Raw genomic sequence first — 23,810 nt, 5'->3', positions numbered from 1 at the left:
AGTTCACCAACAGCCCTGACTGACTATTGTCCGGTTTCACTTCTCTGCTTTCTCTCCAAGGTTCTGGAGTGGCTGGTGCACAGGCAAGCCTCAGAGTACCCTGAATCAAGGCTCTTGCTAGACAATCTTCAAACAGGCTTTCGCACTGGCCACAGCACTCAGTCCGGACTAATTAAGCTTACTGATGATGCCAGAGTCGGGATAAACAAAATGAAAGTTACACTTTTCCTTCTTTTTGATTTTAGCTAGGCGTTTGATACTGTATGTTACGTCAGGCTCCTAAGAAAGCTATCTATTTCGGCTTCTCAAAGCACGTCATCCGCTGGTTTGCCTTTTATCTCACTGGGTGAGAGCAGGCCGTCGTTGGTGACAATAGCGAACGTTTCTCACCTCTGCATCTCAACACCGCAGGGTTCTGTTTTGGGTCCCTTGCTGTTCGCATTGCACATCAACGACATCGGTTTCTACCTAGATTTTGATGTCTCCTATCTTATCTATGCGGATGATCTGCAAATCTACAGTTAATGCCACCTTGATGAGCTCGATTCTTGCTCTAACCAGATGAGTACTAACGCCGAGAGAATAATGGACTTGTCTTGTGCAAGCGCTCCTCTTTCCAATAATCAACTACTGCTTACTTGTGTGATGTGACCTGACTCAAGAACTTGATTTAAAGCTGCAGAGGCTCGTGAATACAGTGATCCGTTACATCTCCGGTGCAAGGAGAGACAAGCACATCTCCCCGTACAGGCGAGAGTTGCAATGGCTGACCACTGGCAGACGCAGGAAGTACTTTACTGCTTGGTTTCTCCGTAAAATGTTTAATTGAGTCGTATCATCATATGTACTGGCTTACTTCGACTTCCGCGTGACACTCCGGCCTGTGAGGGGAGAGGTGACGCCTCTGGATATTCCTGGTTTTGCGACAGAGACGCTGAGGAACTCGTTTCATATCAGCGCCTCATACTTGTGGAATAACCTAATATCACACATTCGCAACACAACATCTATAACCGGCTTCAAAAAACTTACTAAAGAGCATTTATTCGCACTCGAAAATATGTAGGAATCTTCTACATTTTCACACATACACACACATACACATATACGCACACACATACACATATGCTCACTCTCGCTTACTCCATTATCTCATCTTGCACACCCCCACTCTACACAATCACTAATAGATACACCTTCACCTTTTTATTTACTATTTTTTTATTCATTTATGCTTTTACCATAATTTTTGTACAACATAATGTACTTGAATAAAAAACCATCTAAATCTAAAAGTCTAAATCTCTTGTATTCTTGGGTCCACGTCTAACCAGCTGATCAGGACCTGGCCCTTTATCTGGGTTTAGCAGCCCTTATTATTAGCAGCTAGGCGCCACATCCATCAACCGTAGCCTCCTTTACCTAGGCAGAACTTCACCCCTCAACAGGCAAACTTGGGCATCGTTTCGAAAATACCGCCCTTGTCAGTACTAGGGGAGTAGCTGTAGGGTCCCCTTCAGACACCACTTGTGGGCAAATGAGCTGTCTGGCAGCCCACCACGACGTGGCGAACGCGTGGAGAGCTTGTACCCTCAAGCCTGTAGAGTTGTTAGAGTCTGTACTTGGCCTGGCTGCTGATGTGGATAGACTTTGTAATCACTAGTACTTTATACACTATTAAATATATCTTACGTCTTATTAGTACAAAGTGTTTATCATTGACTTGGCCTGGTCTGATCTCTAAGCAGATAGTCTATAAATCCTGCTTGCATTTATAGATTAAAGGATTAGAGATCAGACTAGGTTAAGTCAATAATGAACACTTTGTACTAATAAGACGTAAGATATAGTTAAGAATGTGTGTGTGTGTTTTTTTTTTTTTCATGTGGCGCACAGTGGTCAAAAACGAACTTTTTTTTCAAAATCGTAGAACTTTCAATAAAAACAAACGACCAAAGTGAAATTTTTTAAGCGTTATATTCACTGATTATAGAATATGAACAAACTATACAGGAAGCATTAGACTGATATTCTTACCTCAAAATCAAGTACAAAGGTGCTTATTTTTCGGAAAAATATGGCTTTTGATGACGCAAAGTCGTAATATATATTTTTTAATGCCTCAAACACTATATTTTGTATATTTTTTACCGCTGAATCCGAATTCATCACTAGAATTAACTAAAGTAATCAAGCTAAAATTTGGAGAATTTCTTTCTTTGATCAGTACTATATAATATAAAAATTGTCTTGATTTAAAGCATAGTGCAATAATTAATTATTATCAAAATAAAAGTGAAATTTGTAAATTTCTTTGTCAGCAAAGAGATGCTCACCTTGTGATATTTATCTTAATTATTTAATAAATGTTTCAACAAATATCAGGATCAAAATATATCTAATGGGATTGAACATAAATCTAATAAATGAGTGAAAGAACTCAGAGTGAGTTCAGACAATGAAAGGGTTGAGTGAGTGAAGGGTTATATAATTCAAACACACGAATTCGCGGTAGAACAAAAATGCACTTGCTATGGCGTAAAAACCCTCACGGATTAAAGGGAAAAGCCGCAGCAAGTGTAAGCTTTATTCAACTAAAGGAAAAGAAATTCTACAAATCAAAAGGAAAGAAAGTGACTCTATTAGAGAGAAAGACAACGCAAAAAGATGCACGCAAAGACGCGAGATACCTGTTCGCACGCAGAGAGTTCTCTCTTACCTAGGGGCTTCGTAGCCCGCGCAATTCTCGCAACCTCGAACGCCGCCGCTGAATTAGATGTTGAGCTGGCCTCGCGAAACTCCGCCGCTGCTTCCGTTCTGGTCCTAGAGGTCTGGAAGCCGGGCCTGGGTAGCGAGTAGGCGGTCTGCAAACGTGCACCAGACGCTTGGCACGAGGGCAACAAGTTGTTGCCGCAGCTCGCTCGACCCACGTCCACAACGTGGGCACCTTCCCAAAGCACATTAAAAATTAATGCCTCAATGCACACACATGTGCGCACAATTCACACACGCGAACACGATCGCGAATTTTCAGCAAACGCAACTAACACGGTCCTGACAGGAGTAAGCACGTGCGGAAGCGCTCGCGGGGCCCCTTCTCGCGAGTGGGGCCGGCGGCGCGTGCCTCGACGCATGCGCGCGCTACTCAACGTCGCAACGGAGAGCACGCAGCAGCGCGTAATTCAAAAAGCCTAAACTTACATCTACACTACTTAACTAATTAAAATTGAACTGAACAGTGTTTGAGGCATTAAAGAAAATATATTACAACTTTTCGGCACCAAAAACCGTATTTTTCCGAAAAATGAGCACCTTTGGACTTGATTTTGAGGTTAGGATATCATTCTAACGCTTCCTGTATAGTTTTCCTATATTCTATAATCAGTGACTATGACGCTCAAAAAATTTCACTTTGATCGGTTGTTTCTATCGGAAATTATATGATTGTGAAAAAAGGTCGTTTTAGACTTCTGTGTGGCGTAGGCAGAGCAAGCTCTGCACATGTGGCTCTTTGACACCGGATCCCTGCAGGCACTAACGTTGAACAATACTTTCATGGGGCCCGTTAATTAGCCTAGTTGGCTTCTTTGTCAGGGTTTGACATTTGCATACATCCCCCATCCACCAAAATGATTAGCAGTTCAGGATCAAACTCGTCTTCTTTATTATGCATCAGCTCGTCTTCTTGTTTCTATGCTCTCGATGCATTACATCCAGCACTTCGCCTGCTATTGCCATCTTTTAAGCTTTTTTATCTTTTTTCTTCACTGTGTCCAGGGCACGCCTCAGTACAATGCTGCTGCCGGAGCCAGATACATATTCACAGCCTTCTTATTTTTGTCCATCCTCTTTGCGGAGAAAACAGCTTGCTTTTATCTGGTATTTAGCTATGCGGTGATCATCTCCTCCACATTTAAAGCAGAGGGTTGACCTATCTGCCTTATTGCACTCATCCTTCCAGTGTCCATTGCCTAAGCACTTGTGGCACCGCACTACCTTCACTCGTTTTCTTATCCTGCAACTTACAAGGCCCACGTGGATGTGTCCTATTTCTAGAAGCTCCTTGACCTTTCCCTCGCTGAGTATCGCTATAGCCATTATAAGGCCTCTTATGTTAGGCTTTATAGGGTCACCCTCCTGCTACTGTCTGACTTTCGAAGGGCTCCTCCTATTGCTACTCTCACCTCTTCTTCCCAGTTTCAGGAGAATGTCTCCACTTCTTGTTTGTATTACTTTCAACATCATCGTTTCAGTGGTGTCTAGGTTTACTGCCTTTCGGATTCTCCCCAGGACTATCGCATACGTCTTGTTTCGCCCTACTTTCACTAAAATCCCTTCTGGCTGCTTATTTTTGTTGGGCCTGGCTTTCGCCCGTGGCTCTGGTGCATCGGTCCGTGCACGTTGGTTCTGGTCTCGGCGTTAACTCACTATTTATGTTCGATTTGTTTTTGGGGTTTCTTCCGCTATCCTGTATCCTAGGAAGGTGCCCTTTAACAAGGTGTTAACATCCGGGCCAGATACCCCATGGTTATTTTAACGAGGTTGCTATTCCTTCCCCTCCTCCTTCCTCATCACTTGTGCGTCAGGGACCGTGCTTGGGATTGGAGTAGCGGAGTTTTAAGTGTGCGTACGCGCGTGTGTGTAGATTATAGTTATTAGAGTTATGATCGGGTTTGTGTTTATGATTAGCCACTCGTGAATTATTCGGATAGCCTTGTTAGCAATATCTGCGACTTCATCCTTCTCGTTTGCTACTGTTAAGTCGCAAATTCGATCTTTTATTTATTTATCCTTACTTACTTGCATTTAACTGCTTGGGCTGAATCGCTGCTGCTGTGCTTTAGTCAGGCTTATACAGGATGGGTGTATTCGAATAAAGGACACTTGTAGTTGGCTGATTCTCACGATTTATTCAAGGCAAAGTTTTCTATAAAGACCGAAATCGCGGCTTAAGACTGGTAGCTCTTTGCGCCGTCCAAAGAGTCCAGGTTGAGTGTACAAACACAACTGATCGCGCGGAGTATACAGAGTATACTCATCAACTTTGCTGTTCTACATATTATTCTGACTCATCGATTATGAGTTTTCGGCTTCGCAATATTGCTCAACTGCAATACGTCGCAGGACGTAACACTACTACCACCACTGCGATGTCATCTGCGAATACTACAACCATTTCCCCATTTGGTGGTTCTAGCCTTAAAACTCCATCGTACATAATTTTTCACATTCGTGGGCCCATCACTGATCCTTGGGGGACGCCTCCTGTGACTTTGTAGGCTTCTGTGCCATTTTCTGTTTATGACATATTCTTTCTTATATACACGGGTACTTCATTTTTTCGTAGTGCCTCTTGTACATTACTCCAGTTAACCGAGTTTAACGCATTTTTGACGTCTAGTGTAATGATAGCTTAGTACTTCTTAGATCCTCCTTTTCATATTTTCCCTTTTATCGCTGATTGGGCAGTAATGATCACTAAGCTGGCGGAATGTAGGGTAGAGTGCTTCTTCCGAAAGCCATATTGGTGATCAGCTACACTGAGAAAAAATCAAAGTTAGAGCTACCGAAGATTCCGGTAGCCACTAGCGGAGTTGCTCAAGTAAGCATGTCAAGTAGCCCTGACCGGCGAAAGTCCGGTAGACAGTACCGGACAAAATCCATAGGCCAGAGTACATGAATTTTCGAACCCGTGCTACTGCATCTACATTGATATAGTATGATCGATTAATGCCATATAACCAGAAGCAAAATGCTATTAACAAGCAAGGCAGCGTAGGTACATTTATAGGTTATGTTGGACTCCGGCTCTGGCTACCGGACTCTCCTGTTGATCTACCAGAGACTACTCCGGTTTGTGCTACTTTGTGCTATCAAGTAACCCTAAATTAATTTTTTTCTTAGTCTAGTCCACTTGATTTTTCTATGGCCTGGTCCATCCTTAAGCAGATTATGCATTCAAGAGATTATGCATTCAAGGCTGCGCTGAGAGTAAGCGGGCCACGTGTTCTTTCCTCCTTACAGAATGTGCGTGGCAACAGGGAAACCGCCGAGCCTGTGTCCACTAGGAATCAGAGCTTTGATGTTCTGTCGACGATGTGCAAGCGGCGTTCTGTTGCTGCGCCAACTGCCTCGGCTTGCAGGGGCGAGGGCGCGTTTAGTTTCCCTGACCTGGTGCGAAGGAGCAGGGCTGCTTGCATTGTGTGGCCTCCTGACCGAATTTGCGGTGATACCAGCACCGGCCGGTGTTGGATGATGCTGGTGTGGCTGAGGCAGCTGGACGGGCTGGACGGGAGCGTGAGCGCGACCTCTGCTGTTATTGTTGTTGCTGTTGGAATCGCCGATTTTGTTTGCTGCGTTGACAAAGGTCTTAAGCACCTTGCTCTGCCTCCGCGTGTTGATCAAGAGCTGCGTCAACGTAGCCTGTAGCGTGGACATGTCGAATTCTGGCTGAGGCGATGCCGTGCCTGAGGAAACGCCACTCGAGGGCGGTGTTGGTTGGCGAGGTGCGACAGCGTGGACTGGCGGTTCTGGAGCAATAGCGAGGTCGGCCAGGTGGGCCAATTCTTCGAGTGAGGTGGCTGGCAGCACTCGGCATAGACGGCTGGTGTGAGATGGCAGGAGGTCCAGCCATTTGACCTTCATGGCCTCATCGGAGATGGCGTTGTTGGCCAGGCGCCTCATGTGTCGAAGCAGCTGCGATGGTGTGCGATCGTCGGGGCGCACCTCGTTCAGCACCTGGTATAGCTGGGATGGATCAGCGGAGATGGACAGGCGCTGCAGTAGTGCAACTTGGAGGGCCCAGTAGCGGTTGGTGGCTGGCGGATGCAGGCTGATGTCTGACAGCTCCTGGGCGACGTCCTGCGGGAGGTGAGTCACTACCAGGTTGAACTTGTGGCGATCGCTGCGTACTCCGCTGGCCTCGAGCGCTGCATCGACCTGTGTGAGCCACAAAGCTGGGTTAGTATTGCAGTATGTCGGTAATTCGTGTGAGTCACATCACTGTAAGCGGTGTCGAGACTATACGACTCTCTTGGACTCGAGCCGTCGTCGAATGCACATGGTGCCGACGGACGTTATATGTATTGAAGCAGTTCAATAAAATACATTTACTATTAACATCAATAATCCTCTCTAGCCTCATTTATTCAACACCGATGTTCGGCTGTGTAGGTGTGCGCAGCACCATATCGCTGTTTTCAGCGTGAACGAAATTAAGAGCGCGGCGAGGCGCTGTCGATGTCGAGGCGAGATATGCTGGACTGACGCCGCGCTGATGGTGGTCTGTGCTGCTCCATCGCGATGCTCCGCTGCAATGGTGTGCTACTCTGCTCCGTTGCGATGTTCGGCTGCGCTGGTCTGCTGCTCTGCGCTGCGTGCTGCTCAGTGGTGCTGGATGCTCTCGTCGTGCTGACCTTGCTGGCAGGGAGACGACCGACGGGGCCGCTCCGCGCGCACTCTAGCTGTAAAGGGGCTGGAGGCAGACTCCCTGCTGCTGGTGATGCCGTGCGACGAGATGCTGCTGGTGCTCGCCTGATGGTGCTGCGGTGAAGAGGCGGACGATGGGCCGCACCGCGTGCTCGAAATGAGAAACTCTTCACCGGCGGCTTCACCACAGGCTACCTTATTTGCATTTTAAAATATAAAATACACCGTAAAATATAAAAATCTGAATGTTTGATATGTACTCCGACAACCTCAATACAGTAAAAAGATACATTTTTATAGTCAAAAAGCAGCTGTAAAGTTTCAGAATGGGCCTGACCTTCTACTAGAAGTTATGTAGAAAACAAACATGCTATAATGGCTGATGAGTGGTTTTACATGCAAGTTTGACACTTATAACCTAGTAAATTTCATGTCTACCAATACCTTCACAAAAAAAATATATCTGTGTGTGTGTATATATATATATATATATATATATATTATATATATATATCTTCCTATATTATATAGTCATTTTGGCAAGACTCCCCCCCACCACCCCCCACTACCCCCCCCCCCCCCCCGCCTGCCCCCCCCACCAAATAACATGACTGCTCTCTGCGTTATCGGGCTTGAGACCGTCATACTTTCACAACGCTATTGCGTAGTAAAATAAGGCCGCATTAACAGTCCAATTAAATACAAATTTATAACATATTATGATTAAATAGATTTAAATTGGATAATATTAAATAGAATTAAGGTTTAGGTTAAGGTAAGAAGTATCAGTTCCAAGAGAACCAGATATTGAAGATCTCTAATTTTATTTAAGTTATAAGATTAAAGTTAATTATTAATAACGTGTAAATAAGTTAGGGAATAATTGAGTTCAAAGAACTCAAAGAACCATCAGAAAGTATAATCATTATAGATGATTCACTGATTGAATAAACAACAAAATGGACAAGATAAGCGAGATCAAAGACCTCGATGAATTTTCAGGTAATATGAGTAGTCAGACAGAACTAGAGAGACAGAATAAAGAGACAGTTTTCCAAATAATTTAATTTTCAGGATCACCTCACGTCTCCCAATGGCGCGCAACTCGAAAAGTCTATCATTTTATAGATGCCTTTTGCGGCACAAAGATTTAAACATTAAGAACATTAAAAAAAATTAAAATTAATTTTAAAAAAATATATATATATAAATTCAAATGATGAATTTCAAGCGTCAGAAAACTTCAAAAACTAGCTAAAACTATTTTAAATGCCATTAATAGTAGAAGTTCAATGTTAAACAATACTTTTACTTCCAGTAACAGGTTTTCTTATACAATAAGATCGATCATTTTCAACCATCCAGAACATAATTATCAGTTCATGAAAATAAAATTTTGAAGATAAAATCACACAGAAACTACAATAGGGGGTTGGCGAGCGAAGCGAGCAGGGGGGCGGAGCCCCACTAGTATATATATATATATATTTCGCTGAGAGTTGTGCTAAAGCAATCGCACTTCATGATTCTGACTCTGATCAAATCGACTCTATTTTGAGCGCAATAAACCTCTGTGTACATGAGATATATGGTGCCGCGGACCCATGAACCCGTTGAGGTACCATAAATTCCTGTATATATAAAATATAGCGCCATAAATCCCTATTACGCCGTTTATTACACACACACACACACACACACACATATATATATATATATTTATTTATTTACACAAACTTATTCATACCTTAATATACATGTACTTCTATTTCATAAAAAATATGTCATGAAGCTTTTAGATACTTGTATGCAGAGATGTGGACCATTATTCGTTTCGGAAGTAGGAAAATTCCGGTTTCTGAATGAAATGATAAAATTAGTTTCACCAAAATATCTTGGTACCAAAACACCAATATCAGTACGAGAGAAGGTATTCTGTTTATTGCAGCAATGGATAATAAGTTTTCCTCGTGAAACTAAAATTAAGGAAGCATATGATATGTTAAAAAAGCAAGGAGTGATTAAGGTTTCTATTATCTTACAGTAAATTGATTATTATTAAGTAAATAATTTCAATCAATTATTGTTTACTTTTAGGACGATCATTATAATTTCATTAATTATTCTGGAATATTAAACCAGTCAAACAAAATAAAAAATCCTATTTTTGACGATGAAGAGAAGGCAAAACTTTTACAAAACCTCTTAAAAAGCAAAAATCCTAGTGATTTACATGCCGCAAATCGTTTAATTAAAACTATGGTTAGAGAAGTAAGTATAAAAAGAATTTCATTGCTAGTTTTAAAGTCGAATTATTATTATTATTAAAACTGCGAAAAAAACTTACGCATATTTATACACGTACATTAAACAGCTGTCATCGTTTTTTAATGTAGGCGCTTTTTTAAATCAAATTAGGGTATCGTACAGAGACTTGCTTATTGTGAGGATGGCGATACGCAGTGCATGCGGATTCAATAGGATGCACCTTTATATGGAAAGATGTACAGTACTCTAAAGTTCAAGTTACAAACCTTAAGGTTTAGATTTTATTTACCTGTTAATAATATGTACATCAGACTAGAAGACTACCCTAGTGAAAATGTTGATGTGATTTTGTGGTGTATTAAAATTATTGCTTCCTCCTAAGAGGAATCTTTGTAATAGTAGAGTTTTCAGTTTTGCTGAAAATTTGTAGAAACGCATTTAGAGGTGTTTAGTGTACGAATCATGCGTTTTTTAGAAAATGTCCGTGCAGATGGCTGTGTGTGTTTTTTTTATGTGGCGTAGGCAGAGCAAGCTCTGCACAAGTGGCCTTCCGACACCGAATCCCCACAAGTACTATCGTTGAACAATACTTTCATGGAGCCCGTTAAGTAGCCTTTTTTGTCTTCTCCTCTAAAGTTTGACATTTCCATAGATCCCCTATCCACCAAGGTGATTAGGGGTTCAGGATCAAACTCGTCTTCTTTATTCTGCATGGTCCTGCCATATTCTTCATTCTGCATCGTCCAGTCGTCTGCTTCTTACAGTCGTCTACTTCGAGCAGCATCGCCCGGTCATCCTCTGTACAGACTTAACCCCGACACCTACGTTCCTTTGAATCGGGTAAGGGAATCTGGACTCAACTCAGTTACCTACGTTCCTCAGTATCAGTCCGAGGAGCGTTCCGTATCTATTACCTAGTGGCCTTTGTCTAGCAACAGTTTTACTCAGCTCTTTTTCCTTGCCCTTCCCTTCTATTCTCTTCGTCATTTCTACCCTTATTGAGAATGGTCCTTACGTAGTTGTTCACTGCGCACCAGCCATCCTTCGACGCTAGCATAGCTGTCATTATTGACTCAGGGGTCACCCTAGTCTGAAGGTAACGCTCGAGTTCTTTTCGTTTCATTTCGTATCGCGAACAGTTACAGAAGACATGCTCCGCATCTTCGTTTGCTTTCAAACATACTGGGTAATTTAGAATATCCTCTATCTTGAAGCTGTGTAGGTAGTCTCGAAAGCACCCATGCCCGCTTAAAAACTGCTTAAGATAGTAATTCACTTCCCCGTGTCGTCTATTCGTCTAGCCAACAATACGTGGTATAAGGCAGTGCATCCATCCCTTTCTACTGAAGTCCCATCGTCTTTGCCACTCTGCTAGGGTTTGTTTCATTGCGGATTTCTAAACTTTCTTTTGAGTATTGTCACCACGCCGGCTTTCTTCGTATACATATCACACATATCACACATCCGAGCGGCCGGCTGATTTCCCACTAAAGTCACCAGGCATCGGTAGGTCATCGAATGTTAACGTGCATTCATTGGTCGCGTTGGCCGAGCGTATCTCGGCCCCGTGCCCCATGGGGGGCCAAGGCATAGCTCACACGTTGAACAATTGGATTAATGTACACCCGACATCGTCCCGGTACGGTTTATCACATTACTTCGAACTGGGCCCATGTCCTTTGCGCTTCCTCTGCACATTCATTCCTTACTTCCGGTCATTCATAGCTACGCTTATATTTATATTCTCCCACTCTCGCTCTCGCTCAATTATCCAAACATCCATCCTCTTTCTTACCTCGCAAGATGCTACCAATGTATGTCGCAATGCTTCTCCACGCGTCTTCGCTGGTTATCATCAGTTTTGTCACGTTATCTAGTGTAATCGTCGTCGTCCGCGTCGTCCCAAGCTTGTCCGCAGTACGTACATTCCGGTGTGATCACTCTGTTCATTCGGTATAGATACCTTCGGAAGTACCCATGTTCCGACAGAAATTGGGTGAGGTAGAGGTCCACCTCACCGTGTTTCCTGTCTTTCCAGGGTCTTACCTCCGGTATCAGTCTGTGCGTCCATCGACTTTGTCCGTTTATCGTCCATCTTGTCTGCCATTCTTCCATCGCCCTAGTACGTTCTTCTGTCGCAGCGTCTGCCCTCCCAACATTCGAACTCCGTACGTATAAGCGTTTTCGCTCACGCGCGAGGAGGTCTATAGGAATTCCGCACGCTATTACGAAGATCGCATTTTCGGATACGGTACGGTACGCGCACGCGATTCTTAGTGCCCCGGTTCATTGAACGCTCGTCATAGCCTTTGCCCGTTTCTTTACCTGTAACGCATCCGCCCATACCTCCGTAGAGCATGATCAAATGTGTGACGCTCATAAGAAGTCGCCGTATACTCGGTCTTGGTCCTCTCCTGTTGGCCATGAGCCTACTCAAGGCTTTCGTCGTCTCTGCTGCTTTGGCCCTAGCGTTGCGTATTTGTGCCCAGAAAGTCAGTTTCGTATCTAGAGTTACCCCCAGATACTTTACTTCGTTTCTGGTAATCGTATGTTCCGTCCCCACATTCATAGGTATAATTGTGTCTATACGTTTCCTTGTTAGTAGCAGTAGCTCAGTATTTTGTAGCGCCAGTTGGCGTCCGTGATTCGTCATCCATGTGCTTACGAGTCTCATCACCTGATTCAGTTTTAGCTGCGGCAGGTGAGTGTTCCGTGCAGTAATTACAGCCGCCACGTCGTCCGCGTATGCGATGAGGCACGTGTCGTCCGGAATATCTAGTCTTAACAGTCCGTCGTACAGTATATTTCAGAAGTCAGGACCCAGAATTGAGCCCTGTGCTACTCCTGCTGTCAACTTTCTCTGTCGAGTACCGTCCGATGTCTTATACGTCAGGTACCGGACCCGTAGATAGTCTTTTATAACTCGCACGGCGTAGCAGTAATTCGTACAATTTACCCGCCCTCTTCAGGAGACTTCGAGGCTTATAGGAGGACGACGAAGCAGGATCCCCCTTACCTTTGGCAATGAGGACCAGCCGCGCGCACTTTCAAGGCCCACCAAACACTCCCGCCGTCAGGCAGCCGCTGTAGAGCCTCAACAGCGCATCGGGCTGTTCAGCTACGATGATCTGTAGCAGCTCCCCAGGCACGCCGTCAGGTCCCGGGGCTTTTCGAGGCTTCAGTTTAGCTGCAGCACTCTCAAGCTCCGCCACCGTGAAAAGTGGACATTCCACTGCGGTGTCCATGTCCGTATCGTCCGTTCTGTCCTGGTGAGTAGGAAAGAGATCGTGGACAATCCTCTCCATTGTGTCCGCGTCCTTCGTCTCGGGGGGATTCCAGGCGCCAAGTTTGCGAGTCACAATCTTGTAGCCTTCCCCCCAGGGGTCTGCATCTACTTCGTCTTCCAGTCGTCTCCAACACCGTTGTTTCGTGCTGTTGATCGTCTGTGTAAGTAGCCGTCTGGCGAGCTTGTATTCCCGCGAGATAGCCTCTCTTTCGTCCGAGTCCCGTTCCCTTCCCGCTAATCTGCGGAGTCGGAGGCATTCTTTTCTGATTTCGGCAATTTCCTGCGTCCAGCAGTAGGTCTGCCTTCTGTCCTGTCTGTATCGTTTCCGAGGCATCACGGCCTCTCAGATGCGCTGCGGATACTTTTCCAGATCATTAGCACTCCGTTCAGCCGCGGCTTGGTCCGTCCGTCCTTGAGACAGATCCGCAGAAGGTATTGCTACGTTCCGCAGTTGCCTCCTGATTTCGTCCCTGTTTATGTGTCCAATGTCCCATCGTTTTGTGCGTATGCTCTGTCTTTGCCTCGACGCGGCGTCATTAGTCAGGTTGAAGACGATGTACTGGTGATCACTGGCTGTGTAGTCCTCGATCACTCTCCATCCCCTCAGCCTTGTCAACATCCTGTCCGTGGCTAGGGTTATATCTGGTATAGAATTACCAAAGCCGGGTCGTCTGTAGGTGGTCACGTTTCCGTCATTTATGACTTCCAATTCTAGTCGTGCGGCCATTTGTAGAATCAGTCGTCCTCGTCTGTTCGTCGTAGGCATCCCCCATTCGATTGCTCTCTCGTTAAAGTTGCCCGCCACGATTACATCGCCGGTAAGGTTTCTGATGACGTCTTCCAGGGCTTCCAGCTTGTCTTCGTATTCGCTAGCACTATTGTTCGGAGAAAGATAGACACTGACAATAGTGACAGAACCCACCCTTACCCAAGCATAGTTTTCTCCGGCCCCACTGTCTATAATCCGCGCCGCGTTCCCTCGCACTCACACCGCCGCCGTGCTCGAGCTGCTAGCGATCCACGATGGCTCGGAGAGGTTTCTGTACTGCTCGCTTCTCACGAGTACGTCCGCGTCCGTTTCCGCCGCAATTTGCGGGAGCAGCGAATGTGCCACGCTGCTCCCGTTCAGGTTGCATTGAAGTATTGTCAGGTCCATTTTGTCTGTTTCGTCCTGTATTCAGTCAGAGCTGCCTTGAATACTGCGCACGAGGCCGTGCCAGGCACGTATGCCAGATCTTGGTTGGCTCGCCCCGCGCAGAGGAAGCAGGAAGGCGCGCTTGTGCACGCCTTGCCTACATGCCCCTTTCGGCCGCATTTCCAGCAGCAGTCTCGTCTGTCCGGTCCTTTGCAGTCAACCCTCACGTGTCCATAGCCAAGGCACCTGTAGCACCTCAGAACGCGAAGCGTGGGTCTGATCCGGCAATTAATCCATCCGATTTTAATTCGGCCTTTCTTAAGTAGATCCGTTGCCTCCTTCGCGTCAAACTCATAGACAGCTAAGGCTTGTCCGCGGTTATTTGCGTGAAAGACGTGGATATTTCGGTCAGTCGTGGTCCCCGTTTCGCAGTTGATCGCGTCCGCGACGTCCTGTGCTGTTGTGACGCAGTCCAAGTCCATGAATTCCAGTGTCACCTTGGAAGTCACGTCCTTGACTGTGGCAGTCTGTCCCAGTGCGTTTTGTATCGTCTGCTGAACAACCTGTCGCTCCTGTTCTTTATCAAGCTGTAGCAGTACAGAACCGTCTTTAGTCTTACGAATAGCTCGTACGTCCACTTTACTGTCCGCCAAATTCACTCTGTCGTATAGAAAGTAGAACGTCCGTGTACGTCTTGCCCTCTGCTGGTTTAATCAAAATCGCTCTTCGCCTGGGTTTCAGGTTTGAGCGATCTGTCTTGCGCGCTTGGAGCTCTTTTGTCTTTGTCTTGTTTGCTTCAGCAGCATTTGTCTCTGTTTCCGTGGCCGCTTTTCGTTTCTTTCGTTTCGTGACGGTTGCCCACGTATCCTTTGCCAGCAACTCCTGCTTGTCTGAAGTTCCCGGTTCCGGAGTCGGGGTTTGTCTGCCCCGTTTACGTTTGAGTCGTGGCGTTTCTTCCGTGTCCGTCCTTTGTACTTCTGTGAGAGTCTGTCGCAGTTGTTTCATAAGTTGAAGTTCATGCATCCCAACCTCAACAGCTTCATAGATCTCACACATTCCATCCGTAATTACGCGACTGACATTCTTTTGGACGTTTGTCTTCGCCTTCATCTTCACCAGGTTGCTGCGTATTATGAGTAGTTGGTCTTCCAACTTCCTCTCTGCAGCCTCCCAGTTTTGTGGCGACCCTCCGATTATATCGACGGTCCCTTCAGGATTTTGTGCCGCGGTGTCATTTATAGTAGCCAGGCAACCTACCAGGTTCTTACTTCCACCTCCGCTGACCGCATCTCCATCTGCAGGCACGCCGCACCCCTCCATCCTCAAATTGTTCCGTTCGGTTGCCTCATCCATGCTGAAATCAAAATTCGTCCTGGTATGTGTCCTACCCCCTGGATCCCCCCGTCTATGAAGGCAACTGACATGGCCCCAACACATGCCTGCAGGCGATGCCAGACTGGGTACATCATACCAGGATATAGAACCCACTGCCGCACTAGCCCACCTCCGCTATCTCGAGCTTCCCACCCCCGAACAAAAGTGTTCAGCTCACTGAAAAGTTTACAGCAGGCGTCACACGACAGCAGGCACTCCCCAAGCCAATTGATCGGTGCTGGCTAGGCAGCCGACCTCCCGCCTTGCCGTCAGCGGGAGCCAAAGGTGGCTCGAGTCACTTCGGCACGCAGCCTAAGATCGTCTCCCCACCTAGGATCTCCTTTTGACAGCTCACGGGTCGCACCGCACGGCCAACACGGCGGTCCGCTTGATTAGTTTGAGAGCAGCCTTCCCCTGACTTAGACGGCAACAAGACACTCCTATCACTCTGATACGTCTGGGAGATATCCGTTTATAGGACCCCCTCAATCATGCATCAACAATTCTCTCCACCAAGACGCTACCATTGCTGCGGGGTCGCCGCAGAAAGGGCATAGTCCCGGCTTGTGCTCCGCGTGTGATTTCGCTTCTCAAAGAACACCCGTTTATAGAGGTCTTCGATAGTGCGTGCCTTCCTGCGTCTCTGTGTGACCGGTCAAGATCTTGTTAAAGGACCTACGGCTCCGACTGTGGTTGGCATGCAGCTTGCATATTCGGCTTCCCTTTCTGCTACTGCAGCTCATCTCCGCTCCGTGCGCTGATTCATCGAGATACTCTTTTTAAGGAGTTTCGTTCAATCGTCCCTCATTTACACTCCCACCAGAATGCCATACATTCACTCCCTCAGAGGACTGCTGCTTTCGTAAGCCCATCACCCGGCAGGTTGCGAAGATGTTAAAGCAACCGCCTACGACAAGGAGCGGACATATCGATGGGATTATTATTATTATTATTATTATCATTATTATGAATTATAATGCTAGATTGTTCGCGTTTGCTATTTCGAAATAATTATTCAAAAATACTGTTAATATTTAGTAATAAATTTTATCGTTGGCAAAGATTAATAGAATCATTTGAATATTATTTATATTAATATTTATATATTTTTAAAATTGTAAATTGCTGATTTTAATAACTTTTTAATAAGAGTACAATAATAATACAAATTTTAATTGATAGAGAGAGAAAACCAGTATGAGAAAGTTTATTTATGGTTAGGAGTACTAAATAAGTATTTGGTAAATCTGTATGTTTTTTATTACAAAATATATTTCATCTATATACAATGCTCTTTTGATATTAGTAATGTAACATATTTGGTAATGGCAAGATGTACATATTTCAAAGAACTTTCATGAAAATACAAATACTTTTAATATCCGTAGTATCTATAACGGTAGGATTCTCTTCCCTATTAATAAATCTCAGGTGAAATCTCACATGAGATATCTCATAAGTTCCGTGGGAAAAAAAATCCTCTTGTAGAACCGTGTTTTTTATGCGTTTTAGACGATTTTTGATCGTTCTAGATAGTTTCCAAAAAGAGCATTTAAAAATTTTTTTATTTTGGAAGATTTGCAAAATCTGACTATACATCTAATTGTTATACAAATATTTTACTAATTGTGTAGAAACGTGCTACTTTAATAATTGTAACTCAACTGCTTTGGTTTACACTTTCGCAGTGGTCTCTATGGCTGTGACGGCTTAAAAAATCACATGAGTACTGATATGAAAACTATAAATCTATTAGTTAGGATAAAAACCACTTGATTTACATAATTTATTGTTTTATTAAGTTGAAACAAACCTACATGAAAAATTTTAGTCCTCCAACTGTGATAGGTTTCGAGTAATTTCAAAAACGATATTCTTGGTCGACTCCGTGTACTTGTTTTACAATTTTCCAAGATGGCGTCGGGAGGCAAGGAGCCGCCCGATGCCGCTCTTAATAATAAGTACTTTAAATGTCATCCAACCAATAAAGTAAGTGCAGTAGTGTGCATAGTTTGTGGTTATTTCTATCACACGAGCGAATTTGTGTCAAATTATAACTCTGGAAGTCCTGTGAAATGCCTAAACAGCTCATTTGTAATCTACCAGGAGCACCCGAATTTTGCTCTAAACTCTAAGCTACCATATGGCACTCTTAATCAGCAGGCCTGCGAATTCATCGCACAGCTGAATTATGAAAACAGAGAAGAAGTCAAACGTGAGATATTAAATGACATCGAACTAAGCAAGAAACAAGACGATGCAAACAACAGTACTATTGATGATTATAGTGAAAATGAAAAACTAGAAATTGAAAACAGTTTACTAAAAGAATTAAACAAGGAACTACAAGGTAAAAATCAACTACTAAACGAATGACTAATTAAAGAAAAACAAAGAATCAATAACACTGATTTTACCAAAGTTAAATCATTTTCTGAGGCATTAACAAGTTCAATAAACAATAGCAAACCCAAACCCAAAAGAGTGCCTAAATTAGTTGTCAAGAAAATAAATGAAAATGACAACACTAACTTAGAAAATACAATTGTCAAATATTTAACCAAGGATAAATCCATTTTTTTTTTACATGGCATTTGGAACTCGAAAGTTCATCGCCTCATCTACGCAAGCCTTCCACGCTGCCGTATCATGTGTCAACCCCACCCAAGATGCACCTCTCCGATCGACACCCACCCGTCCTATTTCTACTAGATCCGCTTTTACGTTGTCCTCCCATCTACGTCTAGGTCTACCTAGAGGTCGCGTTACCATCGGCCTGCCCTTCATGACACGCGCTGCCGTACGGTCGTCTCCCATTCTCGCTACGTGCCCTGCCTATCCCAATCTGCGCGATTTTATTATTCTGTTAATATTTGGTGACGCGTACAGATTGTGTAACTCATCATTGTGTAGTCTCCTCCATTCCCCGGTTTCCTCACCTTTCTTCGGCCCGTATATTTTTCGCAAGACTTTATTTTCAAATACCCTAAAACGGTTGTCCGCCTGCTTAGTGAGAGCCCACGTTTCGCATCCGTACAGAACCACCGGCAGTATTATTGTCCTGTATATTCTTATTTTAACGTTTTTAGACAACAGCCTCGACTTAAGTAAATTACTCACGGCGTAGAAGCAAGCATTACCCGAATGGAGTCTCTTATTTATTTCGACATTAATCTCGTTTTTATCATTTATGGTCGTACCCAGATACCTGAATTCGCTAACCTTTTCAAAAGTAAAATTCCCAACTCTGAGATCTTCCTCCACTCTGCAGATGCCTAGCTTATCCACAATCATGTACTTTGTTTTTGATTCATTCACTTCTAACCCTGTATACTCCACCGCTTTTATGAGGATTTCCGCGTTTCTTGCTACCGTTTCCCTACAATCCCCCAGTATATCCAAATCATCTGCGTAGCCTAGTATCAGCGTTGTTCCATTAAGCGTTGCGCCCATCTGGCTAACCTGCATTTTTCTAACGGCATACTCTAAAGTTAAGTTGAACAGCACCGTAGAGAGTCCATCCCCTTGTTTTAAACCATCGCGTATCATGAAGGGTTCTGATACATTACCGCCTACTCGGACCTTTCCCGTGCTTCCGTTCAGACATATTTGAATTAATCTCACGAGTTTTTTCGGTACACCGAGAAGTACTAGAATTTGATACAGTTTGCTTCGCTTAATAGAGTCGTACGCTTTTTTAAAATCTATAAATAGTTGGTGTATGGTTTCGCAAAATTCCCACTTTTTCTCTAATAACTGTCTTATGGTAAACATTTGATCGCTCGTCGATCTGTTGCGCCGAAATCCGCACTGATAATCTCCTACTATATCTTCCGCGAATGGAGTGAGTCTAGCTTGTATTACGTTTGACAGAACTTTGTAGCACGTTGCTAAAAGTGAAATACCCCTATAGTTATTGCAGTTTGTCTTATCCCCCTTTTAAAAAAAAAAAGTATAATGATGGATTCCTTCCAATTTTCGGATATTGTTTCTTTTTTCCAGATGGCACATACTAGTTTATAGATTTTAAATGTAAGCTCGACGCCCCCATACTTGAGTAACTCAGCTGGTATAGAGTCATTTCCCGCGGCTTTATTGTTTTTTAGTTTTTTAATCGCGGCCTCTACTTCTTGGTAGCTCGGTTCCTCCACGTGGGGTTCAGCAGTGTGAATTTCGTCCCCTAATTCTTCGCTATTTTCGTGCACGTTTAATAATTTATCGAAATAATTTTTCCACAGCGACAGTAATTCGTTGTCATTTGTTACGAGGTCCCCGTTTTCGTCCTTCATCAATTGCGCTCTACTCCTAAAACCCTTTCTGATGGCGTTAATCCCTCTGTACATTTCGCGGGGGTTATTTTCCTTACTGTTAGTTTCTATTCTCCTAATAAGATTCTTTTGATACTCCCGCTTCTTATTTCTGTAGATCGCGCTCGTCTGTTTCCTTACGTTAGAATACTCTTCTACGGTCCTATCGCTTCTATTTTGTAAGCTATCTAATTTAGCCTTTTTGCGCCTTTCAAACCAGAGTTCGCACTCTTCGTCAAACCATGGTTTGCTCTTTGGCTTTTTCTTTTTACCCAGTACTTTGTTCGCGGCCTCTTTTACCGTTTTTTCGATGTCCCCCCATAAGCTATTCGGTTCGTCATTCCCCTCCGGCGATGTGTTTGCTTCTTCAAGTGCCTGAAACCTGTTATTAATTTCTATCTGGTACCTCATACGCTCTGTTCTATCTCGTAGTTTCTCAATATCGAAGCTTTCTACCTTGTTTGCTCGCTTACTATTTTGATTCGCTACTAGTCTAGCTCTTAATTTGGCTACTACTAGGAAGTGGTCCGAGTCGCTATCTGCCCCTCTGTAGGCCCTTACGTCAAGAACATTAGTATGACGTCTTTTTTCAATGAGGAAATGATCAATTTGGTTCTGTGTGGCCCCGTCCGGCGATGTCCACGTTGCCTTGTGTATATTCTTGTGCTTAAAACACGTAGTTTTGATTATAAGATCTTTTGCCGCCGCGAAATTTATGACCCTAATACCTTTATCATTGCTGGCTTCGTGAAGGCTTTCCATACCTATAGTAGGCCTAAACATTTCTTCCCTACCTATTTTAGCATTGAAATCGCCTAATACTATTCTTGTGTCGTAAAACGCGAACTGGTCGATTACCTGCTCTAAAGTTTCGTAATAGAGATCCTTAGCTTCTTCTTCTTTGTCCTCCGTAGGACAGTGTACATTAATAAATACATATCTATACCATTCACCTTCGATAATGATGTACGAGAGCCTATCATTGACGGATTTGAAACTTTTAACCGAATGTATGATGCTTTTGCTTACGAGAAATCCGGTGCCTAGAGATCCCCCACTCCCGGCCCCATACAGGTACGTGAAGTTACCCGATGCTAGTACTCCGCCATCTGGCCACCGCGATTCCTGTATTGCTACCAAATCTAGATTGTACCTATCAGCTTCCTTTACGAGTTCTTTAAACGCACCTGCTCTGTATAGACTGCGAACATTCTCTTAAGTCCCTTTTGGTTCGGATTTGATTTTTTTGAGCCATGATGTTATGTTAAACCCGCGCGCTTCGGATCCTATTCCGATTGCAGGTGAGTCCACCTTTCTAGAGGTGATAACCCCCATACCTCTCTAGAACTAAGTATGAGAGCTTTCCGACTTTGACGAAGACAGTGTCAATTCGTCGTCAGACACACTACGGTTTCATTCTCGCATCCTAACGCCCCCCTGCAAGGCAGCGCGCCTTCGCTGGCATCGTTACCGCGTAAGACCAGGTGACGAATCATTCTACACATCCCCTTTCGGGGCAGTTGTCATCGCTCCCGCATCCTCCTCGGCAGCAGGAATTTTGCCCATTTTTGTAATGTGTGATGAAAGAGATAGATTGAGAGATAAGAGATAATGTGAAGTATTTTTGTTGTTGTGGTGCTTGCGTAGTGTTTCTAGATGAATGCGTTCGACAGTGTGGGCTCATCACACCCACGCCTGTTCCTATCGGCTGTCCGCGGCTGCTTATTCAATTTATTCGCAGCTAACCTCTTTCTCAGGGGCTGTTCCTCTATCCGCAACCTAAGGACGCGCTGTGTAGTGGTGATAGGCACCCACCCGTCCGATCTGGACGACAACGCCCAAGACCCGCTTAGGGTAGCGGCATTGTAACAGCAAGGATAAATCCATACAAACTAAAAATGTCATTAATAAAAATAAAAATACCGTAATAATAAATTGCATGAACGAGGAAAGTATTAATTCACTCGAAAAAACTTTGATCAGAAAACTAGCAAACAAGGATTTTAAAATTGAAAAGGAACAGATAAGAAAGCCAACCGTGAAAGTGATTGATATAGACAAAGTTTATAATAATGATAGAGATTTTGAACAAGATATTAATCAAAGAAATTTCAGTGATTTTGATGTAAAGTGCAAAGTTTTACATATGTACGAAAACGTGAAATCTAAAACCATGTGTGCAATACTAGAAGTTACACCAGCGCTCAGTGCAATAGTGAAACAAATAAGTGTCCAAACTGTGAATTTAGCAAAAAAAATATAAGACAAATTACAACATCAATTATAGTGCCATAGATAGTGATAATTGTGAAGTTCTAAAACATACAATAAAAAAATTCATTGAAATAACAGACTATCCAATTCAGCCTACTCACCAAAGATTCTTTGGTAAAGTAGAGCGCACATTTTCGCGACAAATGGTAACACGTACAAGAACAAGATTAGCAAGTGCTACATCAGCAGGGTCATTAACACGCCCATACAAACAGTACCATCCAAGAATACTAAGAAAAGGTAATGGATATAGACTTTCAAAAGGATATTCTTAATCAAGAATATAATTTTGATAATATAAACATGTTAAATAGGCACTTGTTAAATGATAAAGAAATAATTTTGTGTATTAATATAAGAAGCTTAAATGCAAATTCTAACAAACGACTTGTTTTTTTAAACAGCCTACAAGTAAAACCGTGTATTATTATTTGTACTGAAACATGGAATCTTGAAAAATATGAAATTTTTAATATAAAAGGCTATAAAATGTACTACAATGATAGTAGAACAAATAAATCAGATGGAGTAGCTATATACATAAGTGAAAACATAATTGAAACAACAGAAATTATTCAAATAAACAATTTCTAGATTATCAACTACTTTAACAAATAATAAAGAAATAATATTATCAGCAATTTATAGATCGCATGATATGCACAAAACAGAATTTTTATTAAACATCAAAAACCTTATAAAACTTAACAAGAAATATAAAAATAACTTAATAATAGGAGATTTTAATTGCGATATTTTAAATCAAGATGTGGTAGACCAGGAATTCTTACAAGTATTTCTAGAGAATGGGTATTACCCGGGAATAACCAGCAAACTAGACCATCGACTACTAATATAATGATATCGCTAAAGGGCATTAAAAACAATTCTAGTCATGAAGAACGTAAAAAGATAAATGACAACAAGCTAAGGAAAGCTGCAGAAAGGGTAAATTGGTCAGACATCTTATTAATGTCAGATCCGAATCTGGCATTAAATGACCTAATTCTAAAAATCGAAACGTGCACAAAAAAGGCTGAATATAAAGTGCGAAAGAATAATCACAATAAAATGAAACCAAGAAAAGACTGGATAAAGAAAGCAATAACGATATCGTGCAATAAAAAAGAGGAACTGTATAAAATATGGAAAAGTGATCCTAGTAATCTAACAAAAAAAGAGCACATAATAATTATGTCAAAATACTTAATGGAATTATATACAAAGCAAAAGAAGAATTTGATAAAAAACAGATAGAAATGAATATGTGCAATCAAAGGCATTTGTGGAAAATTATTAATAATAAAATAGGTAAGAATCCTAAAAAGTGCAATAACATTAATTATATTATAAATAACAACAAAAAATCACTGATGCAAATGAGATGGCCGAACATATGAACAACTTCTTTTGCGACATAAGTAAGCAGTTACAAGGCAAAATAAATATGCCAAAGAATGAGAAAATAAAGATGCCAAGCATGAACAACAAAAGTATTTTTATACACCCAACAAACTATAAAGAAATACATGAAATAATTAATAATATGAAAAATAAAAATGGTGGACTTGATGGCATCAATACTCTGACTTTAAAAACAATACACGAGTATATTCGTGATCCTCTGGTTCACATAATAAATCTGAGTTTGGAAAAGGCAATATGGCCAGAAGCTCTAAAAATTGCAGAAATTATTCCTTTACACAAAGCTAAAGAAAAATATCTACTAAACAATTAC

General features: G+C 42.9%; 1 protein-coding gene across 6 annotated transcripts in view; it reads left to right on the top strand.

The window, feature by feature from the left end:
• LOC100114196 (ADP-ribosylation factor-binding protein GGA3) overlaps nt 1-23,810 on the top strand; it is a 197,275-nt gene that overhangs the window by 51,376 nt on the left and 122,089 nt on the right. For 4 of the 6 annotated variants that reach the window (XM_031925309.2, XM_031925307.2, XM_032601582.1 and 1 more), the window contains 2 exons: nt 9,221-9,454; nt 9,526-9,699. The exons of the other annotated variants lie outside the window; for them this stretch is intronic. In XM_031925309.2, the coding sequence (XP_031781169.1) occupies nt 9,221-9,454; nt 9,526-9,699 (408 nt within the window). The remainder of the gene's footprint in view (nt 1-9,220; nt 9,455-9,525; nt 9,700-23,810) is intronic. 6 annotated transcript variants of the gene reach the window in all.

The sequence above is a fragment of the Nasonia vitripennis genome (genome assembly GCF_009193385.2).
Source record: "Nasonia vitripennis strain AsymCx chromosome 2 unlocalized genomic scaffold, Nvit_psr_1.1 chr2_random0009, whole genome shotgun sequence".
Taxonomy (NCBI): Eukaryota; Metazoa; Arthropoda; class Insecta; order Hymenoptera; family Pteromalidae; genus Nasonia; species Nasonia vitripennis.
The sequence above is the reverse complement of the archived record's forward strand: the minus strand, read 5'-3'. Positions and strand labels throughout refer to the sequence as shown.